General features: G+C 60.3%; 2 protein-coding genes across 2 annotated transcripts; one reads left to right on the top strand and one right to left on the bottom strand.

Annotated features, from left to right (window-relative positions):
- The first annotated feature begins 2,200 nt into the window (after positions 1 to 2,200).
- On the top strand, positions 2,201 to 4,524 carry NEUROD4 (neuronal differentiation 4). Its single transcript, XM_019495334.2, has one exon. The coding sequence runs from the start codon at positions 2,201 to 2,203 to the stop codon at positions 3,197 to 3,199; it is 999 nt and encodes a 332-aa protein (XP_019350879.1). The 3' UTR covers positions 3,200 to 4,524.
- Positions 4,525 to 11,520: 6,996 nt separating this feature from the next.
- On the bottom strand, positions 11,521 to 20,970 carry ENDOU (endonuclease, poly(U) specific). The gene is made up of 10 exons (XM_059719375.1): positions 19,805 to 20,970; positions 17,086 to 17,124; positions 15,604 to 15,738; positions 14,668 to 14,712; positions 13,869 to 14,040; positions 13,403 to 13,602; positions 12,880 to 12,993; positions 12,480 to 12,586; positions 12,161 to 12,303; positions 11,521 to 11,959 (listed from the first exon to the last, which is right to left on the bottom strand). Exons 1-10 carry the CDS (start codon positions 19,860 to 19,862, stop codon positions 11,845 to 11,847), a joined length of 1,128 nt encoding a protein of 375 aa, XP_059575358.1. The 5' UTR covers positions 19,863 to 20,970; the 3' UTR covers positions 11,521 to 11,844.
- Positions 20,971 to 22,152: the final 1,182 nt, after the last annotated feature.

Here is a 22,152-nt window from a genome sequence, read left to right as displayed (position 1 = left end):
GCTGGCAGGGCTGGTCTTGGCATCCGGTGGGCTCGCAGGGAGATGGGGCACTGCACAGGCTCGGGGCATCCCTGGCCTCCAAGAGCTCATCCTCTCTGTAGCTCAGTTCTAGTAGCCTGGCCTGCAGGGCTCCAAGTACATGGGCACCAGAACATACACACACACACACACACACACACACAGAGGACCACATGCACATAGCACACACACAAAAATATGCACTGGAACACACACACACACACACACACACACAGCTTGTGCACACACACTGGCATACGCATGCAAAGCACACACATAAATGCACACACTGGAATACACACATGTAGCCTGTGTGTGTGTGTGTGTGTGTGTGTGTGTGTGTGTGTGTGTGTGTACACAGTGGCATACACATACAACATACACATATACACATGCTCTAGAATGAGAGCACACACAGCATGTGTGTACACACTGGAATACGCACGTGTGTTTGTGTGTGTGTGTGTGCACAATTGTGTGTGTACACACTGAAATACTCATACGACATACACATACATACACACCCTGGGATGCACACATACACACACACACAGAGCCTGTACGCACACTGGAATACACAGATCACACACAGAAATGCACACACTGGAATACACACCCTTGTAGTGTTTGTGTGTGTGTGTGTACATGTGTGTGTGTGTACACACTGAAATATTCATACAACATACACATACATGCACACCCTGGGATGCACACATACACACACACACAGAGCCTGTGTGCACACTGGAATACACAGATCACACACAGAAATGCACACACTGGAATACACACATGCAGCATGTGCTTGTGTACACACACACTGAAATACCCATACAGCATACACATATACACATACCCTGGAATGCACATACACACACACATCCACAGTGTATACACACACACACACACACACACACACACACACACTGGAATACACACACACAGCACACCCACAAATGCCCACACTAGAATACACACATGTAGTATGCAGACACACACACATGCACTGGAATACACGTGGCACATATATGCACAGACTGGATACACACGTGTAGCAAGGGTTGAGGCCTGCAGGAGAGCTGGCGAGCAGGATGGCCAGCCTCACCAAGAGGTTTTTCCCCTGCCCAGCACAGCTTTATCCAGGCCAGGGAAGGAGGCTTGAACCCCCAAACTGTTCTCTGCAGTGCTCTTGCTACCCAGTCTGGGGGAGGGGCTGTGGGGTGACAGCTCTGCAGCGAGGGCCCTGCTACCAGTGCTGGACACAGAGTCAGACCTGTCAGATGGGCAGACAGACCCTGCCTGTCCCCATGAGCTCTGGGCTGTGATGCCGGCACTGTCAGAATCACAGAAACATAGAAAACGAGGGTTGAAGGGACCTCAAGAGGCCACATCTAGTCCAACCCCCTGCTCCAAGCAGGACCAGCTCCAGCTAGATCATCCCAGCCAAGGCCACGTGCACTGAGAATCCCAGTCTAGGTAGGTCTGGTATGGGCTTCATCCTTTGGTGCCTCAGGAGTGCCACGTGCCTGAGTTCAGGGAGTGGACTGGGAGTTTGGGGAGCGTGTGTGTATATTCAATGTGTCTCTTCAAGTATGTGTGCCACTGCACCAATACACGTGTGTGTTGGAGCAAGTGTGCCTCGAGGGGTTTGCATGTGAGTTCTCTGGCTGCCAGGACAGCAAGTGCCTGGCCGGACAGTTCACCGGGAAGCTGGCAGCTGTGTAGATGTGAAGGATCAGAGCAGCGACAGCTCTGGACCAGCCTTAGAGCATGAAGGAGGTTGGCATTCGGTCTACAAATCCAGCTGTAGAGTGGAAGTCCGCGCCTCTGAGTCCAGCCTTTCCTTCAAGGATGGGAGTTCGTCCTCATGCTTGCTAATCATAGAGAATGAGGGTTAGAAGGGAGCTCAGGAGGTCCCATCTAGTCCAACCCCCTGCTCCAAGCAGGACCAGCCCCAACTCCATCATCCCAGCCAGGGCTTCATCTTAAAAAGCTCCATGGATGGAGATGCCACCACCTACCTCTCTGGGTAACCTGTTCCCGTGCTTTACAACCCTCCCCATGAGAAAGTTTTTCCTAATATTTAACCTCAGTATCCTTGGTGGTGGGTTCCTGGGCAATGCGAGCCCCTGTGACAGTGTTAACCCCCACTGGTTGTCTCCTTTCCCTGCAGAGCTGCGAGATGACTAAGACGTACGCCAAGGCCAAGGAGATGGCCGAGCTCGTCAGCTCCCAGGCCTGGGTGGACGGAGCCCTGAGCTCCCAGGAGGAGATGAAGGATGAGGCCAGCAGGCAGGGCCCCTATGGGCTGATGGCCGGCTTGACAGGGGAGAACGGCAGCATGGAAGAGGAGGAGGAAGAGGAGGAGGAGAACGGAGACAAACCCAAGCGGCGAGGCCCAAAGAAGAAGAAGATGACCAAGGCGCGGCTGGAGCGGTTCCGGGCCCGGCGGGTCAAGGCCAACGCCCGGGAGCGGACCCGAATGCACGGCCTCAACGACGCGCTGGACAACCTGCGGCGGGTCATGCCCTGCTACTCCAAGACCCAGAAGCTGTCCAAGATCGAGACGCTGCGGCTGGCCAGGAATTACATCTGGGCTCTGTCCGAGGTGCTGGAGAGCGGGCAGACGCCAGAAGGGAAGGGCTTTGTGGAGATGCTCTGCAAAGGCCTGTCCCAGCCCACCAGCAACCTAGTGGCCGGCTGCCTGCAGCTGGGGCCACAGGCCCTGTTCCTGGAGAAGCCTGAGGAGAAGCCCCCGGCGTGCGAGTCGGCGGTGCCTGGCCATGCCTTCAGCTACCAGTCCCCCGGGCTGCCCAGCCCACCCTACGGGACCATGGAAACCCACCTGCTCCACTTAAAACCTCCGGCCTTCAAGGGCATGGTGGACCCATCCTTTGGAGGGCACGCCCCAGACTGCACCACCCCACCCTATGAGGGCCCCCTCACGCCACCCCTCAGTATCACTGGGAACTTCTCCTTGAAGCAGGATGGGTCCCCAGACCTGGACAAACCCTACGCCTTCATGGCCCACTACCCCTCCGTGAGCCTGGCCGGAGCCCACGGCCACATGCCGCACTTCCAGAGCGCGGTGCCCCGCTATGAGATCCCCCTGGACATGAGCTATGAGGCGTATCCCCCCCACGTGGCGGGGCCCCAGCTCAGCTCCCTGTTTAGCGAGTAACAGGGTCCAGGCCTTCAGCGTCACGAGGAACCCAGCCATGCAGCGTAGATGCAACCTCATCAGGAACCCACCGGGGAAGGTCCGAAGCGCTGGCCTGTTCCCTATGGTGCTTCTGCAGCTCTGAGGGACCTTCCAGCTTTTCCCCACCTGTCTGTCGTCGTGCTCCTTGGCCCAGAGCAGCCCCCACAGCTCAGCCGTCCTTTCCTCCTCCTCTCTCGGTGGGTGGGCAATGGTATGTGGTCACTTCTGGTCCTGATGGAGCATTCAAAGCAGATGTCTCCAGACCCCCTGGCTCTGGCAGGACACCCAGCTTGGGGTCTTCTGCCAATGGCTCTCATGTCCAGGCTCTAGCACTCCCCCCTCCTGCCCCCAGGCATGATTCCTCCATCAGTCCAAGCCATATGCAAGCTACTCCCATTGCAAGGTCCAGCCATGGATGCCTGGATGTAGTGCAAGAAGGGCCATCCATGCCGTTGGCTTCTCCAGACCAGTTGCCATCCTCCCTGGCAGCTTTCCCTCCTGCGGCTAGGGAAGCCAACAGCCGCAGCCGCCTGAATCAGGCAGGAACCCACCCAGCCGGTGGGGGCAAAGCTTTGTGGAGTCTCCTGCCAATTGCCGCCAGCCTCTGCCCTTGATTCAGCTGGACACGATCCCCTCTGCACGGCCCTGGAGGCACCCCGTGCAGAAGCGCTCAGCTCAGTCGTGCAGAGAAACCCCCAATACTGCCCCTCAGGACTCCCGAACTCATGCAAGCACAAAGTCCCAGCACTTTCCAGAGAGCATTAAACCCTCCAACCACCCGCTGATGGCTGTTTCACAGCCTATTGACCAGGCCCGGCATTTGCAGACATGAGCACGGGGGCCTTTGGATGCCATCTCCCTTATTTATTTCACTGCCTCTCCTTTATTTCCTTTGCGTTTCCCCCGAAATGTGGGATGTGTTCCCCCCATCGGTGTTGAGTCAGGTTTTCACTTTGTGGGCGATGTGTGTGTTGTTCTGGATTATTTATTAGACATTATTTATTTAATTTATTCTCCCCCTAGCTGTTTCCTGCGGGCAAAGCCGAGGAGCTGCGCAGTGGACAGGGCCACTCTTGGCTCGCTGCCCGTGCCCATCTCACCTGCCCCGTCCCCAACTAGTTGTATACGAGCAATAACCATGACAAACCCTTTCAGGAAGATGCAGGCAGCTCTTTCTGGAGCCGGCTCCAGGGAGGCCCGGGTGGGGAAGCCGCACTATTTTTTTAGGGGAATTTTCTAGTGTTGGGGAGTTCATCGTGCTCTGGAGGTCCCTGGTTGTGCAGCCGGGACTGGTGCAGGGAGCAAGTCTTCTGTCCTTGTGTAAAGAAGCAATGCTGCCTGTCGGGCCCCAATAAAGTTGTGGTCTTGGTTCTGATGGTGTCACGGGGGCCACAGGTTGTCCTCAGCTCCTCCTTTTCCGGGCGCTCTCCGATCCCCGGATCCCGCTCCTGGCTGCACCCCGCAGGCTCTGCTCTGGCCGTGATGGGCTGGGGTAGGAGGAAGAAACGTGGCTCCCATCGGCAGGACTGAGGGTGGCATCTCCAAGGCTGGGATGGCAGGGGTCACCTGCCCATTCTGCCCCCATCCACACTGTGCAGCTCCGGGGCCAATGGCTGGGGCCATGAGACCGGACTCCTGGGTCCCTGTCCCAGACAGGGTCTGCAAGGCAGGGTGACATCCTTTGACTGAAGTGGATGCCAGGGCTGTGACACCGCCCGGGCCATTCACAAGGCCCCTTCACATGCATGATGAGGATGTCATGCCAGCCTGAGAAGCTCCAAAGCTGCTGGATGCATGTGACAGGCCCTATGCAGCCTGTCTTAACAACACTCAAACTCAGCGCTTATCCAGGACCCAGGGATCCTGGTCTCATTACCCTCATTTCTCAGCTCCCAAACCCAGAGGGGCAAGGGCTGGGCTGCGGTCACCAGCCCGGGACCTAGCACAGCTCTCAGGCCCGTGCTCCAGGGACTGGCCAGGGTGCCCCTCGTCTTGCACTGGTACGGGACACCCCCATGCAGCTGCACAAATCCAGGTGTGACAGATCTAGGAGAGGGACCCAGGAGTCCTGGCTCCCAGTGCCATACCCTGTTTAGACCCCGATCAGCTGCTCTACCCTCTGCACCCCGGTCTGTCCCAGGGGTGCCAGGGCTGGGGATCCCAGCTCTGGGGGCTTCACGGGGCTATCCCAGCACGGCAACAGGACACAGAGCTTTGTGGGCACATGTGTCCTGTGCAGCTCAGCGCCTCGCTGCTCGCCTGCTGCTGCCCCAGCACCGAGCCCAAGGGGAGCTGCGGACGGTGCCTAATCTCTGCAAGCTGCTCCACTCCCCACACACCGAGGGCGGCAGGCGGGGGGCCAGGGCACTCCGGAGGAGCCGGCAGCTGCTGCCTGGCTGCTGAGAGAGGGGAGAGGGCTGCAGGGGCACAGAGCCGAGCTGGGCCAGGGAGGAAGCTCACGAGAGGCAGAGCTGAAATCAAGCCTCTTTCCCCCAGCTGGCATGGACAGGGCTCACCCTACCCCACCAAGGGTGTGGGGCGGTGTTGAGCCATCTCCCTGCCAGCCCTGCTTTCTCTGGGGGGGCTGGGAGCAGCCGGTGCCCCTCAAGCAGGGGATAAAAGATGCTTTAGATGCCCCCCCCCCACATCCCAGATGATGCTCCAAGCAATGCTGGCTTTGTCCTGCCAGTGGGCGCTGAATGCCCCCTGCATCCTCATCTGGGGAAACTGAGGCACAGAGGAAGGGGAGGGGGCTGTGGGGCTTGTCTGGGGGGGGTTCCCACTCAGCAGAGCCCCTTCATTGGATTGTGTTGCCCTGAATTGGGTGACTGTGCCCCCCTCAATGCCTGGCACGATGCCCTGCTCCTTGCTCCGGCTGCCCGACTCCAGCCTGGGGCTGTGTTGCTGGGCAGGGGCAGGCATGGGGCATCAGGAGGGGTCCCTGCTCAAAGTCCTGGCCCCGAGCCAGTGCTGCAAGGGCAGCCGTGGCCCCGGGAAGCTGGCAGAGCGTGGCGCAGCTGGACCCCAGGCCCGTGCCAGCTGAGGAGAAACAGCTTTTGACATGGTGCCCAGTTCCCAGCCTCCAGGATGGGCCCCGGCCCATCCTGGCACCCAGTTGCTCCTGCCTGGAGCCCGCCCGCAGCTGCGCAGCTTCCCACGGGGTGCCTGCATGCACGAGAGCACACTTGTGCACATCCGGAGCCAGTGATCACACACGTGTGTGTGTGTCGGGGGGGCAGCAGCCGGAGCATGCACATGTGTGTCTGAGGATGTGTGTGGAGGGAGGGTACCCTCTAGGCAATGCTCTTAGTCAAGCGACTGCATTCATTTAACATCAGTGACTAATTAACAATTGAGGACAGAGCCTGGCCCATGATCCCCTATGTAATGGGCTGGTCTCGAAGGCTCTGTGCCCCTTGCTGTGCCAGTGGACACGTTCCCTTTAGGGGGGCACTGGTTTAAGCAGTGACTGAGGCTCAGGACTCCTGGGTTCCCTCTAGGTCTCCATGGGGCCTGGCTGGCCCTGCCTGCAGCTCCTGGTTCGTTGCCCCAGCCGTATAATTGCTAAACCCCCTCAAAGCCCAGATTAAACGCTGTAATTCTGGTCTTGTTGTAATCTGATCACGCCGGTAATGTGCCCAGCCCGGGAAGCCACGCGGATTTACCCACTAAGCTGCACTATCAGACCCGTGATTCGGGGCTTAGCCGTCTCTGCCCCCCCCATCCCCCCGCCCCCCTCGGGAACAGCAGCTTTGGGCAACGGGCTTCCCTGCTGCCCCTGGAACAGGCGGCAGCTATGGAGGCTGCTGGGGAGAGAGCCACGAGGGGTGATGGAGCACATGTGCCCAGGCATTAAAATGACTTGCCCCTGGCACCAATGCAGCCCACTGCCCTGATGCATGTCCTGCATTGGGGTTAGACGTATGGCCTGCCCAGCCCATGGGTTCCTAGAGGGGCCAGGGAACCGAGTCCCATTGCGGGTGGTGGGGGGCACAAGGGAAAGCTGACCCCAAAAAGACACCCCCTGATTGCTTAAGACATGCATCCAAACAGGTGTCCTGAAACAGCGGCTGCTGGCTGGATCCGCAGGTGCTACCCAAGAGTGGTGCTAATACCTGCTCCGGGACTCTCAACATCCAGGCGCCTTGTAATCTGCGGGTCTCAGCGGCAGAGCTTATTAAAGCGATCCGTGGAGAGGCTGGAGAGCCCAGGCAGCCAGCAGGAGCCACAGCAGACAGCGCCCATGCCTTGCGGAGGCTTTTCTGGACAGACTTCCAGCCAGAGGCTGTGGATGGAGAGACTCCTTGCTCTGGCACTGTGCACGGCTGGGGGCACTGGCACAGACTGGAAAGCCGCTGAGAAAGTGATAGAGCAGCACGATGCAGGGTGTGGCTGGCTCTTTGGAGCTGAAAACCAGCCCTGAGAAGGCCTCATCCACCCCTGTGGTCCTGTGACCAGCCAGGCAGGGGCCAGTGGCCTGGGCAGGACAGATGCTGCCCAGACAGACAGGCCCTAAAGCCGGTGCAGCAGAGCCTGGATAGACAGACAGCCTGAAGAGCGGGTGATCGCAGGCTGAGCAAGAAGTCCTGGCAGGGCACAGAGGCCAAATGGGTCCTGGGCACCCTGAATGCCACCTCGTGCTCTGGAGGGGCCGGCAGAGCTGGTGACTGTGCAAATCCCCCCTGGATGGCTGGCCCTAAGCCCCCGCCTGGCTCCAGCTCAGCCCCTCAATCTGTTTGCAAAGCTGGGCGGTGCGGCTCTGGGGATTAGGGGCAGCATCTGCTCAGCCCAGAGCAGGCCGTGCACCCCCTCCCTTGCCCCCTACCCCTCGGCAGAGCTCATGCAGCCGACCAGGGGTCCCATCCAGGCCTGGGTCCCAGTGCATACAGGAGGCTGAGCGTCCAACACCTGCCTGCCAAAGGGCAGTGCCAGAGCCCAGGGAAGCAGCTGGCCCTGGCCTGCCATGCTTCATGGAGGGGTGGGCTCTCCTGCCTGGCTTGGCATGTGGGGGCAGGGTTGCAGATGTATTGGTTGTAGCCATGTTGGTCTAAGGACATAAGCAGACAAGGGTTTTGGGGTAAATCCAATACATTTCATTAGACCAACTAAAATAGTTGGAAAAATTAGGGTGACACTCATGCCCACAGCAGGCCCCTCCAGGACGGGCAGGCAGTTTGGTGGAGCGGGCACTGCGGGGGTGCCACCTACCTGCTGGGCATGGCTGGGTCAGCACACAGGGCCATTGCAACACTAGCCTGGGCGCTGCAGCCTGATCCCTGGCCAGGCAGCGGGTACCGATGGAGCCGCGCTGCATGGGCGTGATGACAGCTCTGTTTAATCTCGGTGCGTCGGGGCCGGGGCTGTTTAATCAGCGTTTGAACAGAACTAATCCCAGCTTTGTGGCTCGCTGGAAGGCAGTGGGACCATCCAGGCCTGCAAATGGGGTCCAGAGCTGGGCATGTGCCCCCTGCACTTTGCACCAGGCTTCTCCCTCCAGCCCCCTGGGGATTCAGGTCATGTCCGGTCCCCCGTGTCGTGGGATCTGGTCCCACGCGCACAGCCGTATGGCCAAGGCTGCAATTCATGACTGACAGGCTCCTCAATTAAAGCTGCTCCAGTCCAGATGCTTCCTGACCCTCCATCAGGATGCTGGGATGGGTTAACGAGATCGGCTTTAAATGGCTCGGGGGCTCGGACGGTCCCGCTGGAGCATCCGCTGAGTCCAGAGCAGGCACCGCTGCCCACCCAGGCAGGGCTGGGAGCAGCCCACGTCTGAGCCAGGAGCAGAGGGGCAACTGTGAAGGCCGGGGCCTGGACTCATCCGTGTTTGCTCCCATTGCAGAAAAGAAATAAAACCCCAAATGCATCCCGGGCTGGAGTCACAAGACCATCGCTTGCAAGTCAAGGGCAGGGATTGTCCCGGTCTCTGAAACGGCAGCAGGGAATGGAGGTTTTGAGGGGGGTCCGGCACCAGAGCAGGGGGCATCTCCATCCTTGGAGGTTTCTCCGGGCAGCGCCGTGCCCTGGCAGCACGGGCCTGCAGCACGGGGCTGGACTGGATGTGAGCTCCCAAGGGCCGTGCCAGCCCGGCTGCTCCGTGCTCCCAACCGTCGCCAGAGCCTCAGCTGCGAGCAACCCGCCCACGAGCGGCTCCGAGAGAGGGGTCCGCGTCTCCCCGGCAGATTCCCCGACTGGCTGCGCTCAGGTGGGGGACGCGGCTTCGGGAGCCCCCCCGAGAGCTCCTGCTCCCCCTGTCAGACGCGGAGCTGAGGCCCTGGCAGTCCCTTGGCTGGCAACAGATGGCCCGGAGTCAGCTTGCTGACACCTGCCCCTCCCCTGCCCGCCCGCCCTGCCCTTTCTTTGGGCTGGGTTTTATTGACACCGTCTCCCCCCTTTGCAAAGCTGAACCAGAGGCAGGGGAGGAGAGGGCCGTGCCCAGCGCCCATGGGCTGCGGTCCGGCCTTCTGCCAGCGGTGCCAAGGCAGAGAGCACCAGGGGCATCCCACGCTCCTGCACATGGGCCCTTGCATCTGAACGGGGTCTGGGGGCCGGGGGCAGCGGGGAGCAGGGGAGCGCTGCTCTGAGCCTGGGGTAGGTCACAGCTCCACCACGTGCCTCAGTTTCCCCATCACAGCCCTGACTTCCATGGGCAGGGGAGGTAGGGCAAAGGTCTGCAGGCCAGGGGGGGTTGAGGCTTCCCCTTCCCCAGCCCCCCCACAGGGTCTGGGTGCGTTCCCGGGGCGCGGGGACTTGCTTCCTATAAATCAAGCTCTGGCATCTCCCCTCCCCCGCTGGCGGCTGGGGCCCCCCTGACCCCGGCAGATGGTGCGGCCCCCGCCCCCGTTCCCCCCGCCCGGGAACTGTTGTCGCCGCCATCTGTCACGGTGCCGCCCGGGCAAGCTGCGGCCCCACCGGGGATCCGCGCTGCCGCGCTGCGGTGGCGGCCAAGCGGGGGCTCCGGCTCGGGTGCATCCAGCTTCGGCCACCCCCAGCGAGAGGGGCTCTGCACTGGGGCTGGCTGGGGGGCAGTGGTGTCCAGTTTGAGCACCAGTGGCACAGCGCAGGACCCCGGTGCTGCCCGGCACGGGCATCGATGCATCCGGGCAGGGCCAGGCCTCTGCCCCTGCTGGGTTTGGGGTCGAGGGTTACAGGGGCACCCAGTGCAAGCAGCCAGTGGAGCAGCTGGAGGTGTCCAGGCTCCATCGCCAAGGGTGATGCTGGCACTTAGCCTCCGTGCCTCAGTTTCCCTCTTTCCCATACCCTCTCTGCGTATGCATCCCCCCATGTGCGGCCTCAAAGCCTGGTCATGGACACTGCCCGTCTTTGCAAGGGGCTCTGGGGGAATGCAGGCAGTGCCCACTCAGCTGTGGCTGCAGCTCTCGATGGCCCACAGAGGCACCCGGATGCTGCGGTGATGGGCAGCCGTGGGCACCCCATGGGGGGTGTCCTTCACTAGGGCTCCTGCAGCTCAGCACTGGAGCTCTGCCTTGCCCAGCCCGCAATGCAAAGGGTCGGAGGGGGGCTGTGACATGGTCCAGGCCACGGGGCAGGTTCTGTTCCCTTCCCCAAGCAGCTCCCAGAGCCTCGGGGCTGTGGCTGTGCTGCTCCCCCGAGCAGCCCTAGAGACCTGGGTGCGGGGCAGCAGCTCCCTACCTCCCCTGCGGAGTCGCAGGGCTCATGGGGGAGGCTGGTGGGTCCCTCCGGAGAGCACATCGCCAGGGCACACAGCTGGGCAGGGATGAAGGCCAGAGCCCAGTGCTGCTCCTGTCTCCCCTGGCACAGAGCCAGGGGACGGGCAGCTCCATCGGCTCGTGCCCTGGAGGGGGCCTTAGGCAGCCAGAGGCTTGTAGCACCCAGAGCCCGGAGCCAGGGGAAGCCACCATCGTCCCTAGTGCCCTCCACCACCCCTGTCTCTGACATCAAGATGGGGCACCTGGGCCAGGGGCTGAAGCCAGAGGGCCTGCAATCCCATGAGCTGTGGGCAGCAGCCCCGCTGCCCAGTTCGTGGGCAGAGAGTGCCCTCGTGTGCCCACTGAGCTGGCTGCATGTGGGGGAGGACCTGACAGGGCCCTGCCAGAGTAACCAGAAATGCAGCCAGCCCCCAGCATCCCTGACCCCCCTGCCAGGAGGGAGCAGGCCCCAGGGTACGGATGGCCCTGGGACCACACAGCGGTGCCAGGCAGTGCTCTGTGGACCAGCCATGAAGGCAGAAGTGGGGATCTGACCATCCCCATGAGCCCCGGGATGGAGGAGAGTGCGTGCCCATCACCACGTCACGGAGACACAAGCCGAGTCCTGCAGAGGGTGTCCTCGCACTTTAATGCCCTGCACAGACCCGTGGCACCTTGCTGCCCACGCGAGGACTCGGGCCAGCCTCCGTCCTCCTCTCCGTGGCAAGGGATTGACGGGGTGACCTGTGCGTCGTGCAGCAGAAGGCTGCCCCCACCCCGCCAGGATCAGGACCCTGCCCTCCTGAGTACAGCACTGGTGATGGGAACAGCCTTTCCCCCCTCTCCCCCAGCCAGCAGGAGCAAGGACCTCCCAGCGCCGCTCTCTCCGAGTCTGCTGCAGCATCTGAAGCCTCTTGGGGTAGCTGGATGCATGGGGGAGGGAAAGGGAGAGCCTCACGAGGATGTCACGTAGGCCGTGGCGATGTACTTTCGGCCATTGCCGTAGGTGGACTTGGTCCAGGTGTAGGTCTGGATGCCCAGCTTGTGGCCCCCGAGACTCAGGCGGCACCTGGAAGGGGAGAGCAATGAAAGGGGCTGGTGCCAGAGCATTGGGGGTGCTTGGAGAGGCACCTGGGTTCAGGATGCGGCCCTCTCTGGCAGCTCAGGCCTCGTCCCCTGGGAGAGCAGAGGTGCTGCTGCGCCCTTCGGCCCCGGGACAGGAGCAAGAACCGGTGGCTGCGAGCCCGGGGGCCAGCGGGGTGGTACTTACACCTTGCCTGGCCGGGCAATGAAGCACAGCGTGTAGAGGCCGAACTCGAACTCGGGGCTGCAGCCGATGAAGGCAGAGCCCACCTCCTTGTAAAACCCATCCCAGCTGAACTGCAGACCCAGCACGTCAGGGTACGAGGTCCACTGTGGGGACAGGGCAGAGGGATCAGAGCCATAGGGGGCTCCCACTCAGCTCATAGCCCCCCACCCCGGGGCTCACCTCCCACCTGCCAAGGGGCTCCAGCTGTGCCCCTTTGCACCACATGGGCCCTGGAGACCAGCAACGTGGCAGCTTCACCCCAGCCCGCAGCCGCACGTACCGGCCCATCGTAGTTGTGACTGTAGTAGTCGACCTGGCCCTCCTTCTCCAGCAGGTAGAAGCGAATCCAGTTGTGGAAGCCGGAGACCTTCCCTTTCTTCACTTCGCCTGGAGTGCAAGCAAGACAGAGCCTGAGTAACTCTGGACATAAAGCCTTGCTGGGGTGTGGGTAGGGCGCAGCATCAGCTGCCAGCCTGAGAGCACGGGGCATGGTGGGGTCGAAGCCCTGTGCTCCAAACAGCCCCAGACGGCTAAACACCCCCTGGCTCTTGGCCACCTCTGCCCCAGCCCCGGTGCTCCCTGCACGCCCAGGCCGGCCCGTGGAGCAGCTCGCAGGCTCCTGTGAGTCGCACTGCCCTCTTCAAATCTGTGCCCCAGGGCTGCCACGCTCGAGGCTGTACCTGAGAAGATGTGCTCAAAGCCGCTGGAGTCGCCTTCACCCTTGCCCCTGGAGTACAAGCCAAACCACATCTCTTTCAGATCAGCAACAAACTCCTCCTCAGAGCCATAGCGACCTGCCGAGAGAGCCCAGGGTGAGAGCAGAGATGGGGAAGGCGCCCAGGGGCACGTGTCCCAGGGTCTCCAGACCATGGTCCTGGCCTACTGGGCACAAAGAAAGCCATCCCAGTATTGCACTGATCCACACTGCAGAGAGGCCCCTTGTTAGACCTCGTCCCCCTACTCCCGGCTCTATGCTGCCTTTAGAGTCCATCCTTCAGGAAGGTGGGAGGACCGGCCCATCCCCTGGCCCATCCAGACCGAGGCTCTTCTACCCATGTCCGTGGGCAACAGATGGGACCACAGAGGGCTGATGTAGGGTACCTGCACTAGCCACTATTGGCACGTGCCATGCTGCCATGCCAGGTACATGGACGGCAGGCCAGCCAGCGGCACAGGGATGTGCCCAGCCCATGCCACACTCACCTTTCTGGTGGAGGAAGCCATAGAGTTCCTTCATAAGGGCTGTGTTCATGGCCTCCTGGAGAAATGTGTCCTGCTCCGCTTGCTGCTGTGCAGTCATCTTCTCGCCCGTGCCCGTCTGGCGGTGGTAGTTGTCCAGCAGCTTGATGAAGCTGGCATAGGTGGGCTTGGAGAAGAGGCCCTCGTTGACGTAGGTGTAGAGTCTGGAGGGGAAGCGCTGGAGTTGTGGAGAGGGTGGGGGGTGACAGGGCACTGGGCCCCTGAATCACCGGGTCCCTTGGAAGGCATAAGCTTGCAATGCTTGCATCTACCCCAGTGGCCTCAGCTCCCAGCCCTGCACCAGGGAGACCCTGCTCCACCCCATCCTAGATGCCAACTCGTTCACTGAGGGCATAGAGAAGATGTCTCCATGGAGCTACACTCTAGCACGGCCCTTTGCGTGGGACCCATGGCTGGTCTGGGGACTCACGGCTCAGAAGAACGGTCCACTTGGTCGTCGGTCTGGCCGGCAGAGGCGAAGTGCTGCGGGTTGATGGTGACATCCGCCTCCTGGGCCCGGTTGTGGTCAGCCTTGTACAGCTTCTCTGAGATGCTCAGGAGATCCTCGTCGGTGATGGCGTCCCGGGCATGGGAGAAGCCCTCTGCAATGCAAGCAGACTGGCGGTCAAGAGCTGGGGCCAGGGCTGCAGGTGGGGGCAGGGGGCCTGATTCATGCCAGGGGGTACAGCAGCTGCAGAGGAGACCCCCCCAGGGTCCTGTCCTTCCCCGGGGCCTGCCAGGTCCCCTGCCCCCAGAGCACCGTCTGCCTGGCCTAGGCACAGAGGGACTCCATGCCCTAGGGGCCCATGCCAGCAGGGACAGCCCTACCATCCCCTAGGAGATGGGTGGGGTGGACCTGAGCCCATCCCAGCTGCTTTCTGTCATGCTCACGGCACAGAGGCTCTGCCCATGAGAACAAGGCTGGAGGGGATCTGCTTTTGGGCAGTCAGGGCCCGTCTGAGAGAGGCATCATTCACACACATCAAGGCCCAGCAAGCAGCATGTAACATGTACAAGCGCCCAGACAGGAGATAATGAGGGGAATTTGCAGGGAAGTAGCTCCAAGGGGTGTGTGTGGGTGTGTGCAAGGGGTGTGTGTGTGGGTGTGCACTGTAGCTCATGGACCTTCCCCAACAGGACCCATTGGAAGGGTTAGAGACTGGGAGGCAGGGGCAGGGGCACCGTGCCCTGTCACATACCTCAGTTAGCTCCGGATGTTAGCTACTCACCAGAGCTGTGAGCATGTACAGCCTCGTTGTCCTCCTGTTTTCCATCTAATGAGGAGAGAAAGGAGAGCAGACACCCCCTCAGAGACAAGATACTGAGTACAGGGCCCGGCGCAGGGCTCTCGCAGCAGGCAGCTCCTTGGAAGGCAGCATCCCACGCATGTGCATATAAGCACACATGCATGCATGTGTCCTTAAGCCAGAGGGTCCTGCTGGAGGGTCTTGCCTCTCTACTCAGGGTCAGAACCGTGCTGTATTTGGGGTCAGGAAGGAATCTGCCCCCCTCCACCCCATCAAATTGGTATGGACGGGGGGGTTGCCTTTCCCTGTAGTAAGGGCCATGGCCTCTCTAGGGGATCTGTATATTAATAACCTTTTACAGCAGCAGAACACTGACAGTTGCTTCCCCCGTGACAGATTCGGGTGTGATGTCTGGTGTTGCATCAGGGTCAATGGTAGTTTCATAGTCTCATGGTGCTTAGGGTTGGAAGGGACCTAAACAGATCATCAGGTCTGACCCCCTGCCCTGGGCAGGAACAAGTGCTGGCATCATTACACCCCAGCCAAATATCTATCCAGCCTCTTCTTGAAGACCCTCAAGGTAGGAGAGAGCACCACCTCCCTTGGGAGCCCATTCCAGAACCTGGCAGCCCTAGTTGTATGAAGAGGTTAGATGACGGATGTGTCCGGGATGGTTTGGACCGGGCTGACATTGCCTCAGGCAGGGGCTGGACTAGATGTGAGCTCTGGAGACCCCTTCCCACCTTTCTTTATAATTTTATGCACACATTCACACAGGAGAAGATGCTCAGCGCGCAGCCAGCCCATGCTCTGTGCCCTGCCAGGCCACGGCAAAACCAGACTCAGGAACCGTCCCATGCAGGGCGATGGGGGGCAGCGGGCAGGGCTGGGGTGTCTGGGCTCCGGGCGCTCACTCACCCTGGCTGCAGTAGGTGTGATAATCCTCACAGCAGTTCTGGTACTTCTCACACTTGGTGTTGCAGTGGCAGGGGTCCCTCTTGTTGAACCGCTCGTGGCAGCGTCTCTTGCAAGAGTCTGGAGCCGTGTACAGGCCTGGGGGGCAGGCAAAGCAGAGCTGGAGTTCAGAAAGCCACAGCAGCAGCCCTGTGCACCCCCGAATCTCCTGCCCCTGATCTGCTGGGACCTCCTCTGCCCTGCTCCATGGGCACCCAACATGAATGGCACACGCCTCCAGCAGCTGGGGGGGCATGGCTGCACTGGTGACGGTGGGAGCTCCCGCAGACACTGCCAGCACTGTCGGCAGTGGGGGGGGCAGGCTGTGGCAAGCACTGAGCAGGGATTGGTGACCACCCACAGGTGCCGCTGGCAGTGTCAGCAGCAGCCAGCGGGGATTGCTGACTGCCCGCAGATGCCACCGGTGGTGGCGGTGGTGGGTGGTGCAGAGGGTGCACCGCCATGCTCAGGGGGTGCACTTGCACCCGTATGCACCCCTTATGGGTCACCCCTGACACCCAAGGCAGGGGTAGGGAGGTCCTCTGTGAGCCAGTGGGTGTGTCTACACGTGCATTTACACTGGTTTAAATTTACTGCGCAGTAAGTTACTGCACAACAAGTGGGAATAGGCCAGTGTCTACACGTGCAGGCATTAAAACACATTAATGCTGTGTGTGGACTGACTTGGGACACTCTATGAGTCTACACATGTGTTACGGTGCAGTAACTAAGCGGCGTAAATTTGATACCTGCATGATGCAGGCAGCAAATTTACACTCAAGTCAGCCTAAGTTGTGTATTTACTGCGCAGTATGGGCGTGCACATGTAGACGCACATCTGTATTGTGCAGTAATTTCAGTTACTCTGCAGTAAATGCACGCATGTAGATGCGCCCAGTGTGCAGCAGTCTGGATACGGGTGTTTTGTTACACCCAACAGTACCATGCCCCCCTGGGGGGGCCTGGGCAGGGACCTCACAACCTGGGGATGGTTTGCTGCCAGCAGGGCAGATGCCCAGGGTGGGCCATTGGGTCAGACATACCTTGAGCAGCAGGCTGGACCCCTCTGGATCCAGCTCTGCCCAGGGCATAGCCCCCAAAGTGGCTGCAATCCAGCCTGGGCAGTGCAGGGGAACATCCCAGGCTGTCACTGGGGCTGGGGGTCTCTCCGGTACCTGCCAGGCTGCACCCAGAAGTGCTGGCCTCTGTGCCAGGGGAGCTGTCGGGATAGTCCCAGGTCCCTCAAAGGGGCCTTTGAGGGCCTATTCCCTGGGTTAACCAAGCTGTCCAGGCTGGCCCCGGGCATGCCAACCCCTCTGCCCATCACAAGGAGGTCAGGAGCCCCAGGCTGGGGCAGCGGGGCAGGTTGCGGGGCAGAACCAGCACAGCTGCCATAGACGCAAAGCCATGGTGACCCCACGCCCGACAGCTCCGAGCAGGACTTACCGGTGCTCTCATGCTCTGCATCCTCTTCGGCCTCTGCAGCTGCATAGAAGGAAAGAAAGAGCCGTGAGTGTGTGACCACTGCCACCTGCCTCTGACTGCGTGCCCAGCTGCTCACAGCTGCTGCAGGGCTAGCAAAAGATGCTCAAATATTAGACCCAAAGACTTAAACAGAACAGCTCCTATGTCTGGCCAGCCACCTGTGGCCAAGTGACATAGAAGCAGCTCCTCCTGGGTGCCTGTCAGCTAGAAATCAGCCTCCAGGCTGGAACTGGTTGTCCCAGTGGCTCCCAGGAGGCTCAATCCACCCGGATCCTGGCTCATTTGGTGCTCCCCAGAGAGGTGACCTGGTGGGGCACAGCCCTGGCCAGGACATGTTAGAGCCCATCAAGATCTGGGGCCAGGCTGAGGGTTGGGGCTCAACCCCTAGCCAGCACTGGCAGAGGAGAACGATGCACCCATAGGACCCCGGAGCAATGTTCCTGGCTCTGACCCAATGCCCTGTGTTGATACCAGGGCTGCACCGAGGTTAGACCCCTGGCTGGGCATCATTGGCTGAACCTGCTGCTCTCCCTTCATGTATGGCTTCTCTGTGGTTTGCTCTCTTAATTCAGGGAGACCCGGGAGGTTTTACAAGGTCCCAGACCCCCGAACCTCTTCATCCAAATGTCGGTAGCTCCGGTGCCTTGCAAACAGGAATGATGTGTGCCCTACTCTGTACGGCACCAAGGGGCAGATCCCTGTGTGGTGCAGAAAAGTCAACAGGTGATGGTATCAGGAAGGGAACGGGGTCCCTCCCAGAGCATAGCCTTACGCAAATCCTTTCCTCACCACAGCCTTTGCAGGCAGCAGATACAAGGAACTGCCCAGGGCACGATGCTGAGTAACTGAGCCCCAGCTCCATGCCAGCTTGGCTAACGCCCCGTCCCAGAGCCGCCTTCCCATGGTTGGGAGAAGACATGCACGTTTCTCATTGACCCCACTTTTGGGGAGGGGTTGAAACTGCAGCTTTTGCCAAGTTCCCGGCATGCTCGGAAATCAGGTCTCGTCTAGAACCGAAATTGTGCAGTGCTGAAGACCCTCTTCTTGACCCCAGCATCAGCACTGGGAGACTGGCCAGGCTGGATGAAGCAGCAAAACCTCAGCATGTCCCTTCCCGAGGCCTCCTGCCCCGTTCCACCATATCAGGGGGTGACAATCCATCTGCTAGAGGCATTTTGCATGGAGGGCCAGGTGGGTCCTCTCTGTGTATCACTATTGTGGGGAGCCAAACCCCCACAATTTGGCAGGGAGAGCAAAACATGGCAAATGATTTGGGCTGAGAGTCCAGATCTGCCAGATCAACACACAGTTCCTTGCTGCTGGGACCACAGGCTGTCACCCAGAGCAGATAGACGGTGACATGGATGCACATAGGTCAATCACAGGGGCTGCAAGGGCCTTAGGCCCTAGGAATTCGGACAAACAGGACATTAAGACAGGGACCCGGGGCTGGACCACTTTTGCAGGGACAGAAGGGACAGAAAGCTTTGGCCATTCAATCAGGGAATAGAAGCAATATCACCCAGAGTAAACCATCCCTACCTAGCGAACACCCAGCCCACACCAGCGAGCTAACACCCACAGCAGATATAGCCAGCATGTGGATTTCATGAACTGATGTGTGCGGCCTTAAGACGATCCCACTACAACCACCATATCTGCCCACCCACAACACCCATGCCCCCATCCAAGACCCAGCTCATTGAAATGTCAGTGCATATTATCTGTGAGAAATATGGTAAGAGCAGTTACTGGCCAGTTCTGGGCAAAAGTGAGTGTAAAATATGCATGGCCTCCAAGACGTGGTTAGAGCCCCATCAGAGAGGCAGTGCGTGTAGCTAGTAATGAGGGACGCTTATACACGGTACGAGGAGGATTATTTAGGACCGAGCCGTGCCCGTGTTGAGCCAGGTTGTTACGCCTTTCGTGAGCAATAGATGCAACCACTTAATGTTGCTTCATCATAGGATGTCATCTGATGAGCAAGCAGGCAGTCACGGGGTGCTCATTCACCGTCAGGCTGGGTGAACAGCAGTGCTGAGCGAGGCACGGCAGCTGCATGCTGCTGTCTACTAGCCCTCGCTCCCTTTGCAAATGAGCCAGAGGGAAATGGGTTTGCACCACGTACTCATTGGATGCAAAGCAGCAAAGGGGGCAGATCAAAGCCGCTGGGATCATGGCTGGGATGATGGAGTTGGGGCTGGTCCTGCTTTGAGCAGAGGGTTGGGCTAGATGTGACCTCCTGAGGTCCCTTCCAACCCTCATTTTCTGAGTCTATGCTCTGCAGATGGCAGGAAAAAGGCCAAATCGGGGCCAGACGCCCCATGTCAAGGGTGGTCAGCAGGGAGGTGACAGCCCATACAGCACCGTTGGACCCCGAGACATGCCCCACATGTGGGAGAGAGTGATGCAGCCTCTGAAGCAGAACTACCTAGTCCTTAAATGCTGAAAGCTGCAAGGGAGAGAGGAAAAGGGGGGGAAACCCTGCTCAGATCCACACACTCTCCCTTCCAGCCTCCGCTCTCTGCTGCCAGGGGACCCAGGAGACCGGGCACAACGGACCTAGGGTCTGATCCAGTCCCTGGAAGGACTTATATTCCCATGAAGTCCCCTCCAGCCATCACTGCCTCCCTCCCGCTTCAGCTGTGCTCTCTACCTGGAGCCAAGCGCTTCTACTCACCGCCGGAGACCCAGCTGCAGGTGACGGCCACTACAATGAGAAGGATCCAGGTCCTCATGGTCCCGGAGATATCGAAGTTCCCGAGGCTCCAGATACTGCCGTGCCCTCGGCTTGTCCCAGTATATGTGGGCGCCTGCCCCACCCCAGGGGAGAGGCTGTGGGGAGGAGCGGCATGACACCTGCAGCCCTTGTAGCAACAACCCGGCTGGTCCCGGTAATTATGTCCTGCCTGGAAGACGAGGAAGGCCGGTAATTCCTGTCGCCACACCCAGCCCTCGGCACCTGCCTCATTGCACTCTGTCCTGGAGGACAGGAAGGCTTCCGGGAGGTGCCAGGATCTGCGAGGCACCACTGCCTTGGTGAGAGGTTGGCATGCGCTGCCAGCAGGGCCCGTCTGGCCTCAGGGCCTGCTGTGACGGGACCCTCTGGATGTCACTGAGCTTCTCCGGGCCTCAGCTCCAGCTGAAACAGCAGAGGAAGGGGCTTTGCTTCCCCCCACCCTCTGCCGGATGGACCCTGAGCTCTTCAGGCTACCCCTAGGCTCTCACTCAAGGCCTCTCCAGCAAACCAAATGCATGACACAGACCTCAGTCCACACCATGGCAGCTGAGAGTGCTCGAAGAATTGGCCGAGGCAACTGCCCAGCAGGTTGTGCCCGACTATGGTCCACACGGGCCGTGCCTGTTCCGGAGCTTGCCAGCAAGATGCCAATTGTGTCCACAGGGTGTGTGGGCTTGTGTGTTTATGTGTGTGCATGTTTGTGTATGCATGTGCATGTCTGTGTGTGCATGTGTGTGTGTGCTTGTGTTTGTGTGTACACGTGTGCTTGTGCATGTGCGTGTGTGCATGGGTTTGTGTGCGTATTTATATGTGCATTTGTGCTTGTGTGCGTGGGCATGCGCAGGGGGTTGTGTGCGCGCTTGCGTGAGCATTTGCATGTATGTGAATGTGCCATGAATTGTGTAGTCGAGAGCCTCACATTTGGGGGCATTTGTAGAGCTCGCAGGGGTCCGCCTGCCCGTGGTGCAAGGGACAGGCCTTCGCCCTCTGCCCTCACTGAGTCCCCCAAGGCCGAGAAGATGTGACTGCGCGGGTGGGAGACGTCGTGTTGTGTGGGTCATCTGCAAACTGTTACTAGGCAGCCCGCCTGCTCCCAGTTCCTCCCAGTCCTGGTGACCAGCCTGTCTGGCATGGGCCTGGCACTGGGGAACGCTCCCTCCCAGCCCTCCAGCCCCCACCCCCATCCAGCTGTGCCACGGGCTCTTCATAGCCCCTCATACCCACGACCTGATTCAACAGGCCCCGCACAGAAATGCCAGCACAGTGCCAGCAGGGCCGCAGAGCCCAGTGGGTGGGCACTCTCGCTCTCCCACCCCACACCAGGTCAGGGAGTGGCAGTGAGAGCAAGGGGCAGGGTTGTGTCTGGACCCTGCCCCCTGCAAATGCTGCCACTGGTGAGGTTTTTGGGGCCGTAGTCCCACTCCTTCAGGGCCCGTGCTGCCCATCTGGTCTCCCACCCATTCAGGGGGCACTAAGCAGACCCATCTTTCTCCCCCATCCTGGCCAGGGCCTGGTGCAGAGGCAAGGATAAGGCAGAAAGGCATGAGCACGGCAGCACCCTGGGGCGTGCTGCCATGCCCCGTCTCCCCAGGCATGAGCTGGCAGGGGCATGACCCATACACCGAAACGCTAGCCAGACCCGCAGCCAGCAGAGCAGGATCTGACCTGTTCCCTGGGCTTTGCCCAACCACCCAGGCAGGATGGCTGAGCTGTGATTCAGCTCATCCCCAGGGCACCAGAGATGTGGGGAGATTAAGAGGTGCCCAGCTCCCCGCAACCCCGCAAGGCAGCCTCTGGCATGACCGGGAGAGCCTGGGGCTGCACCCCTTGCCAGCAGGACCCAGGGGTGGGGTGTGGGATGGAGCTAGGCTCCATCTGGATGGCAGCAGAGATTGTGAGCCAGCTACCTGCCCTTCCCAGAACCATCGCCTCCTGCACCACCACAGCGCTGTGCTTTCCCTTGGGGGAGCAGCTGACTTCTGCTCCAAACTCAAGCGTGGTGCTCAGGGCACTTGACCGGGTCTCAACATCCTCCCAGCCCCAAGTCAGTGCCAGATGCCAGCTCACACCAAGTGCCTGGCATTTCCAGGGCAGGGGGCTGCGCCCAGGTCAGCCTCAGCTGTGCCAGTGCTGGCGGATGGAGGCTCCAGGCCTGACCTGTCCACCGGCAGCCGCTCGGGTACCTCTGGGGTCTGCCGCTCGGTACCTCCGGGGTCTGCCATGGGGGCAGAGGGAACCGGACCAGATGCAGGGAGAGGAACAGCAAAGTGGGGCACATATGGCTCATG

Source organism: Alligator mississippiensis, chromosome 15 (assembly GCF_030867095.1).
Source record: "Alligator mississippiensis isolate rAllMis1 chromosome 15, rAllMis1, whole genome shotgun sequence".
NCBI lineage: Eukaryota > Metazoa > Chordata > Crocodylia > Alligatoridae > Alligator > Alligator mississippiensis.
This window is presented reverse-complemented; position numbering and strand designations above follow the sequence as displayed.

Coding starts and splice junctions, on each gene's coding strand:
- NEUROD4 (XM_019495334.2), top strand. CDS start 2,201: ATGACTAAGACGTACGCCAAGGCCAAGGAGATGGCCGAGCTCGTCAGC.
- ENDOU (XM_059719375.1), bottom strand. CDS start 19,862: ATGAGGACCTGGATCCTTCTCATTGTAGTGGCCGTCACCTGCAGCTGG. Junction 13,603..13,868: donor GTGGACCGTTCTTCTGAGCC/GTGAGTCCCCAG, acceptor CTTCCCCTCCAG/ACTCTACACCTACGTCAACG. Junction 12,304..12,479: donor GTCACAACTACGATGGGCCG/GTACGTGCGGCT, acceptor CTGTCCCCACAG/TGGACCTCGTACCCTGACGT.